This window comes from Oratosquilla oratoria, chromosome 22, assembly GCF_046742065.1.
Source record: "Oratosquilla oratoria isolate Oo_2021 chromosome 22, ASM4674206v1, whole genome shotgun sequence".
NCBI lineage: Eukaryota > Metazoa > Arthropoda > Malacostraca > Stomatopoda > Squillidae > Oratosquilla > Oratosquilla oratoria.
In genome coordinates, this window is record NC_134798.1 from 9,458,878 (window position 1) to 9,481,522 (window position 22,645).

At 43.6% G+C, this 22,645-nt stretch overlaps 1 protein-coding gene across 18 annotated transcripts in view; it reads left to right on the forward strand.

Moving 5' to 3' along the window:
* Positions 1 to 22,645, forward strand: part of Ssdp (Sequence-specific single-stranded DNA-binding protein) — a 575,744-nt gene that overhangs the window by 282,974 nt on the left and 270,125 nt on the right. For 13 of the 18 annotated variants that reach the window (XM_076205593.1, XM_076205606.1, XM_076205607.1 and 10 more), the window contains 2 exons: positions 4,579 to 4,665; positions 14,464 to 14,550. In XM_076205593.1, coding sequence (XP_076061708.1) covers positions 4,579 to 4,665; positions 14,464 to 14,550 — 174 coding nt within the window. The remainder of the gene's footprint in view (positions 1 to 4,578; positions 4,666 to 14,463; positions 14,551 to 22,645) is intronic. The other 5 variants (XM_076205599.1, XM_076205592.1, XM_076205604.1 and 2 more) reach the window with 1 other exon arrangement.

Sequence of the window (22,645 nt, forward strand, 5' to 3'; positions counted from 1 at the left end):
CAAATTTCTTTCCCCTATTCTCCTTGCTCAAGGTCATTCACCTCGATTGTTTCCCCCCCTTCTTATACTATTTTAATTTGCTTAATCCTTTGCCCTCACCATGTCTTTCTCATATCTTATTTATTCTTAGACTCGCCTCTTCACATATTTCTCCTCTCGCCCAGCCCACCTCCACCTCGTCCCACTCATGATGCCCCTCTTTCTCCGTCTTCCTGCTCCTCACACTCCTCCTCGTCACAGTCTTGATGATCTTCCTCCATCTTCCTACTCCTCTTCTCTCTTCGTCCTTCAGCCCTCTTGCTATCTCCTTTTCTCCTCGCAGGCTCCTCCCCTTCATCCTCCTTCTCTCTCCTCCTCCTCTCCTCTTCTCCTCCCCCCTGCCATCCTCCTTACCTGCAACATATTCTCTTCTTTCATCGCAGACCTCTTTACCGACACCTTCCATTCTGTCCCCAGACGCCTTCCGTGCTATCGTCTTTACTCCTGTGCAGCATCCCGATTTCTCTCTTTCGTGTGTTTTCGCCTTCATCCCACTTTCTTCTTCCCCTTCTCGCTCCCGGGCTGCCTGGTCTCCCTCTCAACCCCCCCACCTCACCCCCTGCTCCTCCTCAGCTTCTGTTATCCAGCCCTACCAAACCCACTTACTACACATTCCCAGCACGCGCGGACACACACACACGGAGACACACACACACACACACACACACACACACACACACACACACACACACACACACACACACACACACACACACACACACATATTGACACACACATTGACACACACACACACATTGACACACAACACACACACACACACACACACACACACACACACACACACACACACACACACACACACACACACACACACACGGGCGCGCGCGCGCAACCTGTCTTACCTAGTTACCTACCTACCCACGTACCTGATTACCGAATTACGGACATATACACATACCTACCCGCCTTTATCTTCCTCTCACTACCCTCGCTTAATCCAGGACCCCTCGATATCTCCTTCTCAACTTCTGCAGTATATGCTGCCTTTCATCGCAATCTGGCCTCCCGTGTTTTGCCGGTGGGCTGTCTTTGGTTTGCACGCCCAAGGGGCTCATCGGATTCGGGCGTGCGGTTCACGTAAACACTGGGCACGCGACACAGTGGTCGCAGAAGCTTCCGCCCGATACTCTGAAACCTTCACAGCTGCGGCGCCCGGGTGCAGGGTCTTGTTTCTCCCTCGAAGGCAGGAACAACCCTATCCCTTCCCTCTCTTCTTCAACAACGGCGAGACTCCCAGAAAGTTTTTTTTTTTTTTTTTTTTTATAAATACACCAGGAACTTGTTTTCCAGAAGTCACTTCAATAATTAGTTTTTTCCAATAGTTAGGGTAGTCACCCCAGGAAGTGCACCCCGACCCCAGTACACAACCTGGCGACCATTTTCATCAGTGGAAACAAGGAAAACAGTTTCTCTATTGGTACCTGCTCCTGCGCACGCGCACACACGAAGCCTGTAAGGAGTAGCTACTACAGAGCAGAGTGAAGCATTCGTAAATGTTGACAGCCAGGGATATTGTATGTTCTAGTGCCCCAAAGATTGAATTATACTCGGCCGAGGCCAGATATTGCCTTTGAGGCCATCCGGCCAAGGTTTTAATGGAGTGGTACTTCAGTTCCTGATGATATACTCGTTGCCGACGGGTTGATTTAATTTGGTGTGGCTGTGGATCGTCGAGGTAATGCTCCAGATCCGTGACCCAGTTCCTGTTTGTCATTCTTGATGCGCATGCGTGTCCACCTCAGGAGGGAACTTGTTGCTTGACAGTTACAGGTTCTTCAGGTTAGGTTAGAGGTGCACGCGATCCTACACTTTCGTTCTTATCACCATAATCATCATCATCGTCATCGTCATCGTCATCCTGATCATCATCATTATCATCATCATCGTCATCATCACCATCACCATCACCACCTAACATCATCATCATCATCACCACCGCCACCACCACTTAACATCATCACTTTTTGATATTGTGTGCCTAAGCGTCTGGCGCGGTGGGACGGGAACAGACGTGTAAGATTAGCACTCCCACGTCCCACAATAAATAGAGAGACCCCTACGATTTGAGTTCGTTTCCACTCTCCCACACACACACACACACAAACACACACACACACACACACACACACACACACACACACACACACACACACACACACACACACACACACACACACACACACACACACACACACACACACACACACACACACACACCTACACCTCGAGTCTTCTTACCTCATCCAGTCGGTTGACTACTTTGCAAAGTATCCCATGGTTTGTCTGCTTGTCTTATCATTCTATTTTTTCCTTTACCTCCAACCAGTTTTGTATATTTCGTTTGATTATTTTGCATTTACCTCCAACCAGTTTTGTATATTTCGTTTGATTATTTTGCATTGCTCCTCAGTTCCTTTAACAAGGCCCGAATTTATATTTTATTCCCTTCAGACATATGTGATGTATTCTCTGTATTGTGGCACAACATGACAATTACATCTCAGACCTACACACCTCTCTTGACTTCATCCATTTTTTCTTCCTTCCTCCACTGTTTTAGCTACTCACTGTTGACAGACCGTCCCACCACACTTTCTCATTCCCCTGTAGATTTCCAACCTCGAATACAACCAATTAATTCGTTCCCAGTTCCCCCCTTTCATCCTTCTTGTCCCGTGAAATGTTGTCGTTAGCCTTTTCTTGTAGTCACCCCTTACTCTGTTGTCGGGCGGCCACGTTTTCTCTTGCCCCATTCATTCGGTTCATTGGATCTTCTCCCGCTATTTTTTTTCATGTATCGCCTTCGTCTCAATTCCCTCATCTTTCTCTCCACCCATTCGTCTCTCATTGTATCGTATCTTCGTGTATGGGTTATACACTGTTGTTTTGTTACTCAAAATCCTCAAGAGGTAACTTCTATAATCTATATTTGTATTTATAGTATCCTTTGAAGTCGTATCAACTGAATTTTAGCCTTCTCAGTCTGTGTTACGATTATTTTTCGGTAATTGAATCTTTTACTCTGTGTGGGAGAATTTTACGGTAAATATTATGTATGTCGGACGGTATTAAGAAAAGCAGATTGTATTATAATAACAAGTAGAATCTGTTCTTCTGGTAGCTGAAGTTTTCGGTGGTTTGTCATAGAAAACGGATATTCAATCCAGGTGTCTTGATGAGAGAGAGAACGTTTGATGGGTGACTTTAAATTATGTACTCAGCGCAATGCGGGCAGTCTCGGCTGAATAATTCATTTGTTGAAAGCTAGAGTAATACTAAGATTGAGAACAGGATGCATGGATTAGTCGAGGAATGGTTTAGTAATTTGACAATTTAGATTTTATATATCTGAGTGAAATCTTCTATTGAAATATTGAAAGTAATTTCTCGCGGAGTAGTTTTAGAAATGGTTAGACAACTTGTCTTATGGATAGGCCAGGGATGATAGGTAGTAATGGACATGGAACTGCCTAGTGTAGGCCTTATGGTCTCTTCCAGTCTCCTTCATTCTTGTGTTCATCGGTATACCCAAATACACTTCCCCTCTTCGCTGTCCTTTAGCTGTACAAAATTTATGCCGGCAATATTAGGGACGTCATGGCATCCTTACGGACCAGAGTTCCTCAGTATTTTCAGTGGTTAGGGGCTAATTTCCACCCACTTATTTATATTACTTTTAATATCTACTATTCCCTTCGGTGTACGACTATCCTTTCTTTCCTTAACCAGCATTTGACGCCTGATTATCCTTAAGTATAGAAGCGCTGGATATTTTAGATGAAATCCTTAATCTTCGCCCTATTTAAGGAAAAGAATGCGCTAAAGGTGTACACTTTAGTCGTGTTTCATAAACACACACCTATGAGGAGAGAGAGAGAGAGAGAGACATGGAGATGGAGAGAGAGGGAGAAATGGGTTCGATTGTACCAATTAGTTGAATGTTACCGGATGAAGGGGGATACCTTGTCTTAAATGAAATTGGCAGGCGGCAGACAGAATGAAAACGCAAGTCTAAGTGAACATTTTTAAAGAGATATGGGAATAACAAGGAGAGGCGTAATGTTAATGATTATAATGTAAGTAAGAACTGATGATGATGGCAGTGATAGTGTGATTGATAATTGACATTTGATAATAGCAGAAGTATCCACGGCGCATTATGTAAAAACGCCTTGCAATCCAAAGTTGCAGAATTGTCGTTGACAGCTTTGGATTTAGCTCTTATGTCAATTGTTGGTAAGTAATCAGGGGGTGGTGTTGGTCAAAAGGGGGTGGGGGTCTCCCTGGGTGCTTATGGAAAATGTACTAAAAAGGTTTCGTTTTTCATGGGTTGTAACTGACTCGGCGTCCGTTTGCCCGTGTCACTGAAGACCAGCCAGTTGCCTTTTGTGTTCACAGCCTATATTGGCCCTTCAGTAACGATGCCCCCACCCCCTTTGTATTAGCATTATCATTATTTCTTTATTATTATTGTTATTTATTTTTAATGTGCTTACATGAGGGTTTTTTTTGTTGCAGAACGCTGGTCCAGCGCCCTCTCCACTCAGCCAAATGCCGCCGACGGACGGGATGGGTCCTGGCCCCATGCCCCCAGGCTTCTTTCCGGTAAGACAACACCTTCCGTTTTCTTCCTCGTTTTCTTTTTTTCTTCTTCTTCTCTGCACCGCCCACCTTATCCGCCCACCACCTTATCACTTTGAGTCAGCCGAGGCATTCCACTACATCTCACACCTGGAGTCCAGGCCAACGTGTACATAAGCACAAGTCTTCTGTGGCCACACCTGCATGTTGATACAGAAGATAACGGTGGCAGAATTAAAATTACCCATATAGCATGACACTAAAACACGGTTACTGGTGTAGCTACCAGGCTAGGTGCACCAGGCACCTGTTGGGGGAAAAAGACGCTATGTTGGTGTAAAACACCAGCAAGGGGCCAAGGTGGATGTTGTAATCTCAGGCACTACACCATTTGGTAAAATGAGACGTTGATGGATTTGGAGGTCCTGGCACCCAGGAGTGCATGTTGGAGGCGAACTACCCGGAGGGTGATGATGCCGTTATGGAGATGCACAATGGAGAACCCGCTAGTTCCATGGATGCTCACAAGGTCTCCCCCCTCAGTAGGGAACGGCAGTTTGCCACTACGGTGGGCAACGGGGATCCTGGGAAGAAGTCGTCCCTGTGCACACGCAGCGAGGGAGGATCCTCGTGTGATGACCCCGGTGATCTCTGTTAAGGACCTTCTTTAATCAAGCGTCTGTTACCGTCACATTTTTAAAGTCCCCCCCTACACCCCTCGTGTAACGTTGGTGCCTCACTTACAAAGTCTCTGGCAAAGATCTGTCGGAAGATGTGCATTCCATTGTCTCCACTCGGGACTCGAAGCATTTGCAGGCACTGACAAGAGACGAAGGCTCAAGGGGGGTAGGAGGGGGGAGTCGTTCAGGAAAGGCAGAGGATGTTTACCTTGATTTCTTCGAATGACGTGGAGGCAAAACACGGTACCTGTGTTGACTCGACAAACAGGGGAATGTCGCTGCAGCTCGCCGGGGGCTGTTTGCTCTTGACCGTCGCGTTCTGGTGGTACTGGTGGTGCGGCGCTGGTTGGAGGTTGGACGGGTGCACTGTTTGCTTTTTCTTTGGTGATGGGGACGCAGTTTTGTAGAACTATTGTTTTGTCTATTTTATCTATGCATGGTATTGTTTGTATGTCTGTCCCGAGGAGGGTCATGGCTCCCAAGAAGGCGCGCACGGGAGAAGAAGAACGAGCGAGATGCGGAGTGTGTGGTGTGCCAGGGAGACTGAATGACAACGTACGCTGATAAGAGTGCAATGTTGGTGGTTTTCCCGAGAGAGAGAGAGAGAGAGAGAGAGAGAGAGAGAGAGAGAGAGAGAGAGAGAGAGAGAGAGAGAGAGAGAGAGAAATTTGGCTAAGATGGAGAATGGAATTGGCAAAGGGTAGAGGAGGAGAGAATGGAAAAGGGAGGTTAGAATGGGTGAAAAGGAAATAATAGAAAATGTAAATGGGTTACACAAAGGCACAAAGAGCTGTAAAAGTTGTCAGGGCGTGAGTAGTTTTAAGGAAGTTGTAGAAACTTACATAAACTAGACAGTGATAAAGGTTTACATGAGAGCAATGTAGGTATAAGGAGGAAAGCACAGAAGTGAGGAAAGGGGTGGGTCAGGTCGCACGTGAGTGCTTGCCACTCCGAGAGCTTCATTGTGCCAAAAGTTGACACAGAACACTGTAGATGGGAATTTTGAAACAGAGGGATAGTAAGTATGGGCGGAAACAGTTTAAGGTGTCAATGTATCTGTATGAAGGTTGTGGGAAAGAAATTTAGAGTATGAAGGTTGTGAAATAGTGAGAGAAAGATGTGTGATTGTCAGCTGGTGATTGTGAACCTGAAGAGAGGGTTGAAGCCTGACCCTAGGAGTGTGGCGTGACCTCTTACAGCTCCACATCGGAGGACTGCCGTGTCCCACCTCGCCCCGCCCGCCTCGCCCCGCCCACTCGCCCCTACCAGGAGGGCGGCTCACATGGACTTCGCCTCCCTTAGTTATCTTGTCTTGGCCACGGGGACTTTGCGTCACTTTGAGCATGAAGTATTGTGGCTCTCCTCATCTTTTAGTCATTTTCTCTCATCGTTCATTATTTTTTCTTCGTCCTCGGGTGGCTTGCCGGAGGCATGGTGGCCCCTGTGGGTCGTTGCAGGGCGGGGGCGATAGATAGTAGTGCCCCGCCCCTCCCTTACTGGGTCTCCGCAACTGCCGGGGGTTCTTGGTCTCGTGTATTGTTGCTTGCAACCTTCGGGGGGTCTCGTTGCGCCCCGCGCGAGAAGAGCGGCTTTGGCCTATTCTCTGCCATCGTTGGGCTCTCCGGGCGTTGTGGTTGGTCTTCTAGTGCTCGAGACTACGACTTTTAGATTCTCTGGAATGCCATATTTTATAGTATTATCCCTTGGTCGTAATTGACTGGGTTTTTTCGGTGTGTGATTACCCTACTGCTGCTGCCGCTGCCGCCGCCGCCGCTCCCGTTCTCGTTGGTGGCACTTCCTTTGAGTGGCACTGACGCCGCCTTCGTCGCCGCCGCTGCCGCTGCCGCTGCTGCTGCTGCTGCACCACCACTTTAGTGTAGTGGTAAAGCCCCCTGGGCACTTAGAGCATGTCTGCACGTTTCACTCGGACCTCGCCACCTGTCTCCACCGTCAGCTGTTTGGTGCCAGGCACGCGGCACTGCAGATTGAGCCATGGCACCTTCAGCACATATACAACACGCACGAACAGTCATACGCACACGCGTACACGTCTAAACGTGCGCGCGCGCGCTCACCCGTATGCACTTGACCACCGTACGTGGACGAACGGACACACGCCTGGCCCGGGGATGGTCGGGCCTGGCATCCGGGCTCTTCTCCCTCTCTCTCCATCTCTTTCTTTATCTCTAGCACGGGCTGCATGTCCACTCCTCATCCGCTCTCCCTTCCTCCTTCCCTCAGTCCCACTCCTGCTCTCCCGTCCTCTTATCCTCCCTTCTTCCTCCCCACTTCTTCTCCTTGGCTCACCTCGTTGCCGTACGTTCTCCTGCTCTGACCATTGAGTTCAACTGCTTTCACCTTCTTTCCGCAAGCACATGCATGCAAACACATTTTAATTGCGCACGTCCACGCATGCGCACACACACACACACACACACACACACACACACACACACACACACACACACACACACACACACACACACACACACACGTTTATATTTATAGACTGTCGCATCGCACGCGTGCATGAACACTGATAGCAATAGACTCCAACAAATGTAAGTGCTCACCAGTTTTACATACACGTGGGTCTCGCCGGTCACTATTTAAACGTAGTCTCTCCTGGTTTATTTGGTTTTGTGAAAAGTCGTCACGTAGATTACCAGAGTCTTCACTTCTTAGCCTTTCTGGTCACATGTCCGCCTGTGTTTGTAGTGTGTTTGTGGTTTCCACCAACTCAACCTACCTGATCAGACATTGCACTTACTCATCCTCTTCTCAAACACACACACACACACACACACACACACACACACACACACACACACACACACACACACACACACACACACACACACACACATACAAACACACACACACACATACAAACACACACACACATACAAACACACACACACATATGTAATTTTTCTTCATTATCCTTAGCATATTTATTATTCTCACCACCCATCCAGCATAATTATGGATCGTGTAACCACATCTTATGCCTCTCGACCTACGCGACGCCTGCCCAACCTTGTCCTTTTACATCCCTGTCGTTCCCATTCTAGATTTTGCCAACCGGCATCTCCATCTACTTTGCTAGAAACTATCTCATACGTGACAGGAAGAATATATATATATATATATATATATATATATATATATATATATATATATATATACATATATACAAATGCACACAGTCCACAGGATTGTATACACACACACACGTACACACACACACACACACACACACATACACACACACACACACACACACACACACACACACACACACACACACACACACACACACACACACACACACACACACACACACACACACACACACACAAAGTTCACAGAATTCCTGACCACGGATTAACGTACCCACTGGTCCCTTTAACCCCCACAATCCACTGACCCCTGTGAACGCCGCACGGTAGATTGCCCTCACTCAGTTGTTCTATACAGGCATAACCTTCCTTCCCCCCAATATGAAAGCTTTTTTTTTATTCGCGCGACCCCCAATTAACACGACACTTCGTCCACATACCTATTTACCAAGCTCTGGCGTTAGTTATCTGTCTGTCTGTTCGTATATCTTTATCAGTTTCCTTTCACAAATGGTCAGACGCAAGGTCATATTTATCCTATGCCCCCTTTCGACCTTACTACATATATATCCCCTTTTTTTATTAAGGTACCTTATGTCGACCAACCCCATAATGCCTATGGTATATACACCCATGCCCCCATATTCATGGATTGTAATTGAATAAGATCCAGCACAGCAGGTTACCCTTACAGCCGTAGAACCTCAATTTACATTTCCACACAACCTCTGCCCGCGTAGTTCCACCTCATCCAGTTACTTTTGCCATGTGTGAAATTGGCAATTGCCGACAAGGTTATCAAACTAAACCCCATGTGATGACGGAGCCTAAGTGCGATGTTTCGCAAGGTACAACTTTATCAAGTACATGTAGTTATGTACTTGATAAAGCATTTAATAAGTGAAACTTTGCACTAATAAAGGTTCCGTCCTCACATGTTGTTTCTTTTGATACCTTTGTCATTTCTTACGCCCGCTCCACCTTCAGTCTCACAGCCCACCCTCACTCCCTGTCCGAACCTTCTGTTGACAGTCATCCTCATTTTCGCGCGTAACGCCTTGCCTCGTATTGTTTACGATATATATATATATATATATATATATATATATATATATATATATATATATATATATATATATATATATATATATATATATATACACACACACACACACACACACACACACACACATTGTAGACACCATTTACACCCCATCTTGTTTACATAGGACAGGCCACTCGCCCCTACACACACAGCTAGACATACTCGTAGGTCACGCACTGTTTTCAACACCTTACTATATATGAACTCTGAAATTATATTTTCAACCTCTGAGTAGCGTCATAATGCTTCTCGTGTATCCACAATCCTACTTCTCATTCATCAGTATAGTTCCCCCGTCTCTCTCTCTCTCTCTCTCTCTCTCTCTCTCTCTCTCTATATATATATATATATATATATATATATATATATATGTCTAAACCATTCATCTAATATATATATATATATATATATATATATATATATATATATATATATATATATATATATATATATATACACATACAGAAACACACATAAACGTACACATAAGCACGTCTGCACGCAGACCCCAACCTACCAGCCTTGCAGTTTTCCCCTCACGCCTTCCTCCCCTTTCACACGTTTTCTTTCCTGCCTACATCTACCTCCCCACGTGAGTTTACACCTCCTCCTCCTCCAGCTGCATTCGCCCTCACCCACCCCGACCCCACCTCCCACTCCTGGACCCCGCTCCCTGCCTGAGCCCCAGCGGGAACTGGGTGCTCCTGAGACTGACTGACTGACTGTTAAGTCAGGACTAACTGTGACCGAACTGGTCCTAGTATCAGCGCCTCATGTACGATGTCGGAGTATTGTCGAAGTAATCGGAGGTTAATCGAAAGTCTCTGCATCACGAGTGAGAAGGTGCCGGGTTTTATTTATTATTATATATTTTTATTAATTTAATTATTTGTTGATTTATATTTACCTGGCTGATGACAGATCTTTTTGTGATCATGAGGAGGAACCTTTTAGCGAAGATTTATTAGATATAAAAAATTACAAAGAAGTCTTGAAGAAACGCAGACCTAAACATGAAGAAAAAAGATAGGACATGGCAGGGAAAAAATCGAGAATTACGAACAAGTTATTTCGCTTCATTAATGAAACAGATATCCGCTGAGTTAGAATGAATAGTAAAGACGGTCCTCTTAGAGTACATTAGACCCGGGCTCCTGGTTTGGCTGCTCATGGGGAGACGCTTGGGAGGCCTAGAGGTCGGGCCGACGAATAGGATGACTCCATAACCCTCTAGAGCAGTGTTTCTTAGACTTTTCCGACCCTAGTACCCCTGGAGTCTGGTCTAGGCAGTCAAGCACCCCATAACTCCGGTTAACCTTTGATTAGTAGAAGGATAAAAAAAAAAAAAGTGAAGTACCGCCATGTATTCAGCACTTCCCAGCGCCCCCTGAAGTTGATTTCAGCACCTCACTTTAAGAAATGCTGCTCCAGGCACTAGGGGATCGTGATATTTCTCCTTAACCGATCGTGTATCCCGTAATCGCTCCGTCCTTTCAACTTAACGCCCCCCCCCCAAACATCCGTAGTTTCTCTTCCCGAAAAGAACCTGTAGATTGGATTTAAGACCCGCCCATACCCACGCCCTTCACAGTGACTTCCCTTGTCACCATTTTTTTCCGCTATCTCCCCAATTTTCTTTCGCGTTTGCCACATGTTAAGTCACATCTTCAGGCCTTTTTATTTGTTTAGATTTATTTATCTTATTTTATTTATTTTTATGTCGGCCTTGCATGGACCACTCTATCGTTCCATAGATGTACCTTGCGTTAAAGTCTTTAAAAAAAAAAATAATAATAAAAAAAAAAAATAGTCCAACCGGGCCCAAGCCATAATAGCGACACAACCCTCCTAAGGGAAGTTCGAGGAGGGAGACCCGGAAATCCCCAGAACCTTGAAATCCTCGGAATTTAACTGCAGTGTGTCTCTCGGTCGTCACAGCTTCCCGGATTACTATCCTACCCCCTCCCCCCTCATCCCCGACCTAAATTACTTTTCATTCACCCGTAAGCCCCACGGTTACCGCACCCACAAGGTCACCCACTCTCCACACACCTATCTGGTGACGCGGAACTCTACAAACCCCGTCACACACACGTCATACCTAGCCGTATAAATTAGCACATTAGCACGAAGTAGTTGAGATGCCTTCATAGGTATTCCGAAGGAACCACTCCCACTTGAATTAGTAACCCTTCCCCCCCTCCTCTTCCTCTCATCCTTCCCCCTCCCGTCTCTCCTCCTTCCCTCTTTCCCCTCTCTCCCTCCTCTTCCCTCTCCCCCTCCTCTTCCCCACTTCCTCTGCCCCCTCCCCTCCCTCCCATTTCTCCCCCTCCCCTCTCTCCCCTTTTTCTCCCCTCCCCCTTGCCCCTTTCTTCCCCTCCCCTTTCTCCCCCTCACCTTTCTCCCCTTCTCCACTTCCCCCTTCTCCCCTTCGCCCCACCTGTGCACACCAAGACAGTCTTCAGCAAGACACGACCCTCCATCTCCAGAGTCACCCCGTAAGCTCCTCGGCAAATGATCCTTCCCTCACCTCCCAACCCCTCTTTTCATCTTGTCATGATTCACTCTCACTCCTTAACAGTTTCCGATTCATAAACGAAATGTCTTGACTTCGTTCCTTAATCCAGCACGTCTTCCCTCCTCTTACCCTTCCACACACACACACACACACACACACACACACACACACTCACACTCACACTCACACTCACACACACACACTCACACTCTCTCTCTCTCTCTCTCTCTCTCTCTCTCTCTCTCTCTCATTTTCAAGGATACCTAGCCTTCTTTCGTCATCAAAGAGTTCCTGCTCCGGTCCATATCTCCAAAGGACTCTTTCCCCCTCCTCCCCTTCCTCTTCCTCTCCTTCTTCTTCAGGGTTTCTCCCTCTCCCCGTGCCTTGAAGGATCTCTGCTGACCTCTCGTGCGGAAAGATTCCTTTAGTCTCATTTTCATGGACTTTGAGCTTCCTTCGCCGCTCTCTTCCTGTCTGCAAGGACTTTCATCTCCCGACCCTCCACCTCGTCTTCAAGGGATCCCACCCCACACCCACGCCCACGATCCCACCTCCTCTCCACGTTCATTTCCTTGACATGCTGGTGTAGGAGTAATTTCCCTCATTTTCATCCTTTTCGCAAAGGCCAGCCCCTTCTCCTATAGAACGCATTTTATCCTATTTAGTAACTTCTTCCTTCAGACCGCCCGTGTCATCGTGATGGGTATTTATCCGTATCCCCCAACCTGTCCCACCTCTATGAACATGAGGGCCACCCACAACCTTTCATGGACAGGCGTAATTCTGTTCTGCAATAACTGAATTACGCCTTGCACGATATCTCCTCCCTCCCCTCTACACCCTTCAGCCCCTCCCTTCTTCCAAGCACTCCCTCTGTGCCCCCTCCCTCCTCCAATTTTTTCCTTCCCAACGCGATCCACCTTTAGCGGCTCCAACCTCCAGTCCCTCCCACATTCCAACCCCTTCCTCCTCCTCCTCCTCCTATCCCTTCAGCCTTTAGCCATTCCCACTTCACCAACACCTTCCACTTTTAGCTCCCCCTTTTCCTTCCAACTGAAGTCCCACCTTCTAGCCCCATCCTTATTTACCGCCACCTTTAGCCCCTCCTACCTCCACCTCTAGTTCCTCCCATCTCCACTTTTAGCTCCGCCCACCACCCCCTTCCATCACCACCTTTAGCCCCTCCCATCATAACATTTAGCCCCTCCTACCTCTTCCCACATCCAACTTTATCCTCTCCTATCTCCACCTTTAGCTTCTTGCATTTTCAGTCCCTCCCCTCCCGTGCTCTGCGAGATCGCCTATTATCCAGCTCATCCTAATTGACAGATTATGATGCCAATCTTTAGGGCGACCGTGCAATGAAGGCAGCTCGGTACTTAACATTTAACATCTTTTGGAACATTGATTCCGTCTCACTACCCACCACTGTCTCTTACCCATCGTACTCATAGGCATACTTCGGAACTTTTACCACCGAACTCCTCTTGACATGAAATTTATGAACCCGAGACCTCTCTCCATTACCCCCAGACCCCTTGCCACCCCACCAGAACATCCCAAGTTTCTTGCCACCCACACCATACTCCTATATCCTTTCACACTTCGTTCTCAATGACCACATCATGTACCTCTTTTCATGCGGGATCCTCTGCTCAGACACCGTGCCTTACATACTTCAACCTCGTACCACGTCACCCTTGTTTTCTCCTGGCCCTCGACCTATCACCCTCTCTATCCAAAGTAGCGCCTTTCCGTCCTCCTTGGCCCGAACCTAGTCCGTCCCACCTGCCGCTGTTGCTGCTGCCGCTGCACTGTGTCTCACTTCCGCCTCTACACACCTCACTGGTTCATATCTGCAATATCCTAATGTATTGTAGAATTATTCTTGAATTGCTCGCATAGCTGCACACCTCTCGTAGAAGTATCATAAGTCTGTTGATGCATATGATACGACCAAGGCTTTTCATGCTCCGGGAAATATCTTGTAGATGATCTGCTCCATTCAGTAATTAGTCAAGCTACCCCTCGCACTCGGCACGGGCTCGGTGTACCAAAGAAAACGGGGATTACTGTTGCATTTAGAGAGAATTTGGTGTCGTGAAGGGTTGACTTTAAAATTGACAACCTTTGGTACACCGAAAAAAACGAAGGCGAAGAGTAGCTATGACTTTAATATAAATATAAGGATATTATTTTTGAAGATAATTCGATGAAAATGACTTCAATTTAAACAAAGTTAAAATTAATCAAGTCACATTGAGAGGTAGTTAGCTAGTACCCTTGCGTTCTCTTGAGGAGCACACAAGGAAAGCGAGTTGGTTGCCGCGTAGTAGAGGTGTTGGCTACACAGGTGGTAAGGCAGGTGACAGCAGCTGCGTGTTCGATCTATTGCAGACCCCCGGTATGCGACCATCCCCAGGACCCAACCCCTCCCAGGCGTCCCCTCATCCCCCAGGGGGCAGTCCCATGATGCCCAACCAGGTAAGGCACTGAGCACTTCGTCTTGCACACCACATGCTGTCCCCACCACTCCTCTGTGCACCTCCTTCCACTCCTGCCGGAGGGGACAGCTGACGGACAGTCTTGCTATAGTCTTGCAGCAAGGCGAAGTCCAGTAGATGCAGTTTTTCCTTTCGCCATGTTGATATTGGTGATGTGGCAATGCTTGGCCAGCCGCGATCATAATGAAGGAACAGTGCAACAAGCGTAGATATGCGGTTGTTGGCCCTAAGCCTGGCCTGTAGCTTCCTCTTTGTTCCGACCACCGTGCTGTACGAACTGGTGCATTGCTTCCCGCCACTGGCTTGGGATCTGACCATTCGGCAGTGGTTGTGCATTGGCATCGTGCTATGGCGTAGTAGGCTCTACCTACTTAGGAATCTCGAGATGTCTTCTCGGTTCTCTTCTAGTCGGTCTCGAGTTGTTTTGAAAACGACGTTGGTTGTAGCGCCTTCTTCAGATTCTACCAAATATTGATTGCTCGCTTTTTTGCCCAGTATAAGCATGCCTGTATGCCTTGTATGTAGTTGTTAACTTACATAATCATATTGTTTATATTATGATTTTATTGCCTTTACTGTTGTAATGATTGCTGTAGTTATTTCGATTGAGCACTGCAACAGTATATCTGTATTATTTGCAGTGCCTTGGGTACTCTGTATATGTTGTAAAAGGGTATCGAGTCTCAGTATTATAATCATGTAATCATGATTGCAGTGAACTTATATTTCATAACATGCACGAAATCTTTGTATGAATACTTACATAGTTACTAATAATGATATTTAACTTTGTGTACTGTACATAGTATGAATGATTCATGAGTGTATATACATATGAATATGTGTGTGTGTGTTTGTAAGTGTGTATACTGTATGTCTATAAACATCCTTAATATTTGAAGATTATGTGCTAGGTGGGAGTGTTGCCATCCCTTCCCCATACAAATGTCATTCAATCCATACGTGGGAGTAAGGGACAACTCTTTGTAATCTAGTTGAGGAAACTGGTCTGCTTATTGTATTCCTTGCTAAGTACCATTATAAACACGATATTATTTAGATCCTCATAAATGTAAAGAGTGAGCTCATTTAGGAGATCTGGTCCCCATCGTAATATAGAATGGTATCCTGCTCCCATCATAGGTTACATAAGTATATGTATGATTATATATTCTTTTAGACAGACAAGAGTAAATGATACAGCTAATTTAGCACTCAATTTTTATTGTGTTCTTTTTATATATCTTACAACAATAACTAAAGGAATTGGTATTTACAATGTTTCATTCTGTCTGTGGGAAGATCTGGCATAATGGTTTGATCCATGAACTGTTCCAATATGTACGTGTGTATGTAAGTATACAGACGCGCGCGCGCGCACGCACCAAATTGGGATAAGAGAAACACAAGAGGACATGGAAGCAAGCTCAAAAAAGACAGTTATAGAAGAGACCTGAAAAAGAACAGCTTTCCTCACAAGAGTGGTGGATGTATAGGACATACTATACAAAATAGTGTGTGCAAAAACAATACACGAATTTAAGAGCAAATTGGACATGGCGAGATAAAGAGATGGGATACCATGAGCATATCTCTCCGTCCTGTAAGATACAACTAGGTAAACTAGGTTAACACACACGCACATACGTACGTCGGATTCATGGCGAAGATTGGAACTTCGGAAAAGAAGTGCAATTTTCGTGGATCTCAAGCGACGAGGGAGTACCTTTGTTGTATTAGTAGGAAAGGGGAAAGCTCGTGGTGTAGTGGGAAGGTGAAGAAAAAAGAGAAAGGGAGGGATTACAGAGGGAAATGGAAGGAAATATGGAAAGACACGAACGGGCTCCCCCGGACGTCAGAAGAAATGTAAACAAGAGGGCTGCAGACGATGCAGGTGAAGTCGAAAATATCAATAAAAGCATTAAATTTAGAAATATAGATAAGAACAACATAATAGATAGTGGAGATAATAATTTCCATGGATTTAATGAGGGAGAGGGGATGCCAACCTCCCCCGATTAGCAAGTCTAGAGGAAAAACTAGAGAAAATGACCGAACATTGGGAGGTTAGGTTCAGCCAACTTACACGGATTACGCAAAGAGTTGATAAATTGGAAGAACTAAAGGAGAACCAAAACCAAACTAATGAAATAAAAGAATTAAAAAGACAGTTAAAAGAAGTAAAAAATGAGAATGAGGAATTAAAGAATAATAATAAAGAGAATAAAGTGTTCATAGCAAAAGAAGTACAGGGTTGGAAAAAAAGTCAAAGTGAACAACAAAATTTTATTTAAAGATATAGTGACACAAATGAAAGAACAAACTAAGGACACAGTTATTAAAGTGATGAGAGAGAAGGAGAATATAGTAAGAGACTTCGCGGACAAAAAGAAATGTATAATCATATTAGGGATGGAAGAGAAGTATAATCCAAATAGGACTACAAGAGTATAAGAGAAGGAAAAGGTAAACAAGATATTAGAAGTAGTTCAAGAGGATGAACAAGAAACAGGGAAATAAATTGAAGAAATATATAGACTAGGAAAATACAATACAGATAAGACCGTATATAAGGAAAAAGGAAATAAAGCAGACAAAAAAAAATGGCGAGAAAGGAAATTGAAAATAGCCTATACCGATATAGATGTAATAACTTCAGAAATGAATGAATTAGATGATTATCTGGCCTTAGAAAAACCAGACATAATGGGAATAATGGAAACTAAATTAAGTGTACTCTACCACCCAACACTGTGGGACAAGGTTTATACAATTGTTGGACAAAGAATAGAAAGGATAAACAGGGTGGCGTACTATAAATTTTGACTAATAAAGATTTAAATGTAACAAAAATAACTGAAGGAGAAAATAATATAGAATCAATTATGATACAAGTTGATAGCAAATATATGAAGAGTAGAAAATTTGTAGTGGTGTTTGTGCCCCCAAAACACAGTCCTGGACAGAAAGTGATCATTCCAAAATATTAGAAGATACAAAATACGAATTAAGTAATATACTGAAGGACAGAGGAAATATAGTAATTAGGGGTGACTTTAATTCAAAAGAAATATGTTGGGAGGAAATGACAGTGAAGGGTGGAGAGGAAATCTGGGGCAATGTCCTGCTTGACATGACCATCGAATACACAATGACTCAGTGGATAAGGGAAAATACCAGATACAGAGGTAGTGAAGAACCATCAAGGCTTGATTTAATACTTACAACAGAGCCTAAAATTGTCAACAAAATTTATTACAAAACTCCAATAAGAAAGAGTGACCATGTACTAATAGAATTTGCGTTAAAAGAGCAAATGGATCAAAGCAGAAATGATAAACATAGAAGAGGAAGACTAATGTACAACAAAACAAGTTTTGAGAAACTCAAAAAATTCTTTTGCAACGTGAACTGGGAAAAAATCCTAAATGAACAGGGATGGAAGAGAAGTGGAATATACTAAAAGAAATTTATAATGAGGGAGTGAATAAATATGTACCACAAAAAAAAAGAAAAAAAAAAACATACATAAAAAGCTGGTACAAAAAAAATGTAGTGAGGCTAAGGATAAAAGAAATAAAGCTTGGAAGAAATGGAAAAAAGAAAAGAAAAGCAAATGGCTAATGTACATCAAACTAAGAAATTATCATGTAAAAATATGCATAGATGAAAAGAAAAACTGAAAATAATAGAAAAATGTAAGGAAGAACCCAAACTATTTCAGGTATGTAAATGGCAAACTGAAGAATAAACAAGAAATAGAAAAGCTGCACCAAGATAAATACAAATATACAGAAGAACTGGAAATGGCTGAAATTATGAACAACCACTTCAAATCAGTATTCACAATGGAAAACTCACCAAACTGTGAGGAAATAAAGAGATATCCTCATCAATGAAAGAAATAATTGTAACACAGAAGGAAATCAGCGACCAAATCAAAACCCTTGACATCAGAAAATCACATGGTCTAAACGGATTTGCAAATTGGATACTGAAAGAATGCATGGAGGAATTAACAGATAAAATATACAATATAATTAAATTCTCACTTCAGGAAGGAAAGGTACCACAGGAATGAAGAATGCAAACATTGTACTGATTTATAAGGGAGGAAACAAGGAAGATCCATCAAATTACAGACTGGTCTCCCTGACAAGCACAGTAGCAAAAATTTGAGAAAAGGTCATCAAAAATAGATGAGTTATACATTTGGAAGAAAAAAACTATACTGAGCCCAAATCAATTTGGATTCAGACAAGGAAGATTATATACAACAAACTTGATCTGCTTCTACTTGAGATTAATGGATGTAATATAAGAGAGAGATACTTGGGCAGACTGTGCCTTTCTGAACCTACAAAAGGCATTTGATAAGGTACCACACAAGAAACTAATAAGGAAAATAGAGTCAATAGGTGGCATCAGAGGAAAATTATTGGAATGGATGAAAGACTTCATGACTGGGAGGAAAATGAGAATAGTAATTAGAGATCAATTCTCAAATTGGGAAGAAATGATAAGTGGTGTCCCACAGGGATCAGTACTGGCCCCAATCATGTTTGCCATATACATAGATGATGTGGATGAAGGAGTAGAGTGTTATATGAATTTCTTTGCAGACGACGCAAAAATACTAAAGAAAGTAAGAACAGAGGAGGATTGCAACTCATTACAACAAGACTTGGACAAGATCTGGAAATGGACTCAAAAGTGGGAAGTGAAATTCAATATCAAGAAATGAAGTGTAATGAAATTTGGAAAAAGTAAAAACAGAATATCGAGAGATTATAAAATTGATGAAGAGGTCAAAAAAGTAAACACGGAAAAAGACCTTTGAGTGATGATCAGCAAAGACATGACACCGGACAAGCATATTAATAAAATAGTCGGAGAAACCTACAATTTATTGAGGTCAATAAAAGTAGCATTTGTTTGTTTGGATGGTGAAATGATAAAAAAAAAATAACTACACTAATAAGACCAAAACTCGAGTACGCAGCAACACCATGGACACCCAGTACCAGAAAGAATATAAAAAAATTAGAAAGAATACAAAGAGCAATGACAAAACTGGGACCATCTCTTTCCAAAATGACATATGAACAAAAACTGTCCAAATTAGAATTATCAACTCTGGAACAAAGAAGGAAAAGAGGAGACCTACTAACTATGTATAGAATTATGAAAAGAATGGAAATCTTAAATAAGAATGATTTATTGAAATGGGACAATGGAAAAACAAGAGGACATGAAAAGAAACTCAAAACAGAAAATTACAGAAGAGATCTGAAAAAAATAGCTTCCCACACAGAGTGATAGATACTTGGAACAAATTAGACAAAGAAACAGTGTGTGCAAACACTATTCAAGATTTCAAGAAAAAACATAATGCTGAATATACAAAGACGGGTCACCACAATCATAGCTCCCTTCCCGTATAATACAACTAGGTACAACTAGGTAAATATACGACTCAGTGGCACGGTTGGTAGAGTCCCTGACTATCACTACGGCGGTCTGGGTTTGAATCCTGCCACTTCATTTAATCAGTGATCCCCCTCTCCATCCCCTCATGCAAAAAAATAGAAGATGGGGAGAAATCACTTTGGGCTATATCAAAATATCATTCGCACATATTCCTTCACTCCCCATCCCCCAACCACTCTCTTCCATGCATCACATCATCTTCCATATACAACCATTCTCCACTCACCCCTATCTTGTCTTCTCCCCTCCTTCCTCAACAGACATCCACCTCTCCCAATGCTCATTTACCCCATCCATCTCATCCTTGATCACCCTCTCATGTTCACTTTGCCTTCCATGTCTCTTTCACTAATCTTTCTTTACTCATTCTTTCCATTTGTCCAAACCATCCCAATACTCTTTGATCAACTCTATCTCCCAACTCCCTTTTCACCCCCATTCTCTTCCTCACCTCCTCATTTCTCACTCTATCCAGCCTAGTAACCCCTACCATACTTCTTAGACATTTCATCATAAACACATTTAAACTCATCCTCTCTTTATGGTCCATGTTTCTACCCCATACAGTGCTGTCAGCACAATCACTTTCATACAGTCTTCTCTTAACATCCATTTCCAAATGTCTATTTCTCATTAATTTTTAATCCTCCAAGGCATTAACTTGCTTTTCTCAATCTACATATCTACCTCCACCATGTATGTGTGTATATATATATATATATATATATATATATATATATATATATATATATATATATATATATATATATATATATATATATATATATATATATATATATATATGATGGCAAGAGAGGTGAGTGGCTAAGTGCTGGCACCTGATTGGTAAGCATGTATGTCCACCCACAAGTGGGTCTCAAGCAGGTGCAACGACCAGTCAAGAGCCAACAGCAAGCTGCTCATCTCTCTTGCCAACAACTCTTGCTAAGTATGAAAAGTACATATACTAGAACAATTGAAGGATCAAACCATTCTGATAGGAAATATTTCCAGGGATGGAACAAAATATCGCAAATACCAATCCATTTTTCATGTTTTTCTGAATTGTTCCCACAGAGATAAGATCTGTAAGAGAGAAAGAGCATGACAAAAGTTGAACAATGATACTGAAGTAGCACTAATGTTTAATCTTGTATGCCTAAAAGAAAATCTACCTGGCAGTAGGATCAGTATGTGCATATTTTATATATGTATGTATGTGCATATATGTATATATATGTGTGTGTGTGTGTATATATAATATGTATGTATATGTGTGTGTTTGGAGGGACCAATGACAGGTACCTGATTGTGGTAGTCCTCCAGAGTGGACGGCAGAAAGAATAATTAATCTCTGTCGAGAGGTGCAGCCCTGAGGGGATGACACACACATTGTCAGGACCTGGGCCAAGAGCTCTATCAATTTTAGATGTAATTTGTCCACCTTTTCACAAAAAGTAGAGCTGAGAATCAGGAACATGGCCTCTCCTATTACAGCTGTTTGGCTGTAGGCTTCCACTCCATGAAACCCCAGATACATTTATGCATACATGTGTAATAACAATAGTAGTAATAACTTTCGCCTCAGATTTTCTATATATCTGGTCTCTATAACAAGAACTTTTTCCCCCTTATAAGGGAGGTAGCAAAGTCGGAGGCATATATCTATTCCCACCCACTTCACTCCCCTCCACCACATTTTTGACCTGTCCCATCACAGCTCCTCATGGATGATGGGTCATCCCTGTATCTTGCCCAATGCCCTGGGTCAAACACAATGCATGAAGACACAGTACCTCCACAGCAAGGCCACTTGACTTAATTGGCAACAACTCTCCATCCCCTAATGCAGAAAAAGAGAAAATAGGGTTAGAATCCCACCCAGGGCTGAAATAATTTCAGTATCACTGCGCTGCAAGTCATTACTCCAACTCTCGTGGGTGGGGAGTTGGGTGGGTGTGCATTTAAGATTGCAGCATTACCCACAGATTGGTCATATAGGAGCTCTGAGCTCTCTTCCGGGAGGGAAGTAGCTGTCAATCATGAGTCCAACATGTAATCCAAGACCATGGTGAATCACACACGTGTGCACACACTCAGGGGCGTGGTGGTAGAGTTCCCAGCCACCACTACAGCAGTCTGGCTTTGAATCCCGCCCAGGTCTGAAATAATTTCAGTATTGCTGCATTGTGATTCATTACTCCAAGTCTAGGGGGTGGGGAGTTGGGTGGGGGGTGTGCGTGTAAGGTCACATCATTACCCATAGATCGATCATATATGAGCTCTGAGATATCTTGCAGGAGGGAAATAGCTGTCGATCATGAGTCCAGCACGTGATCCAAGACTATGATGAATCACACACACTGATTGAAAACCCGCAGTTGCTGGGAGCTGTCTTTGCGTCCTCACATAGATCACTCTGGAAAGAAACTTTGTTGTATTAGTGTGCTACTGTCTCACTGTCATTACCTGAAAGAATTTTAGGGGAACAGTTGCCACTTTTGGCTCTTTTTACGTGAAAAGGTGAAAGAAATACAGTTGACATTGATAGAGATCTTGTACTTAGTCTGGAGACCAAGTTTCAG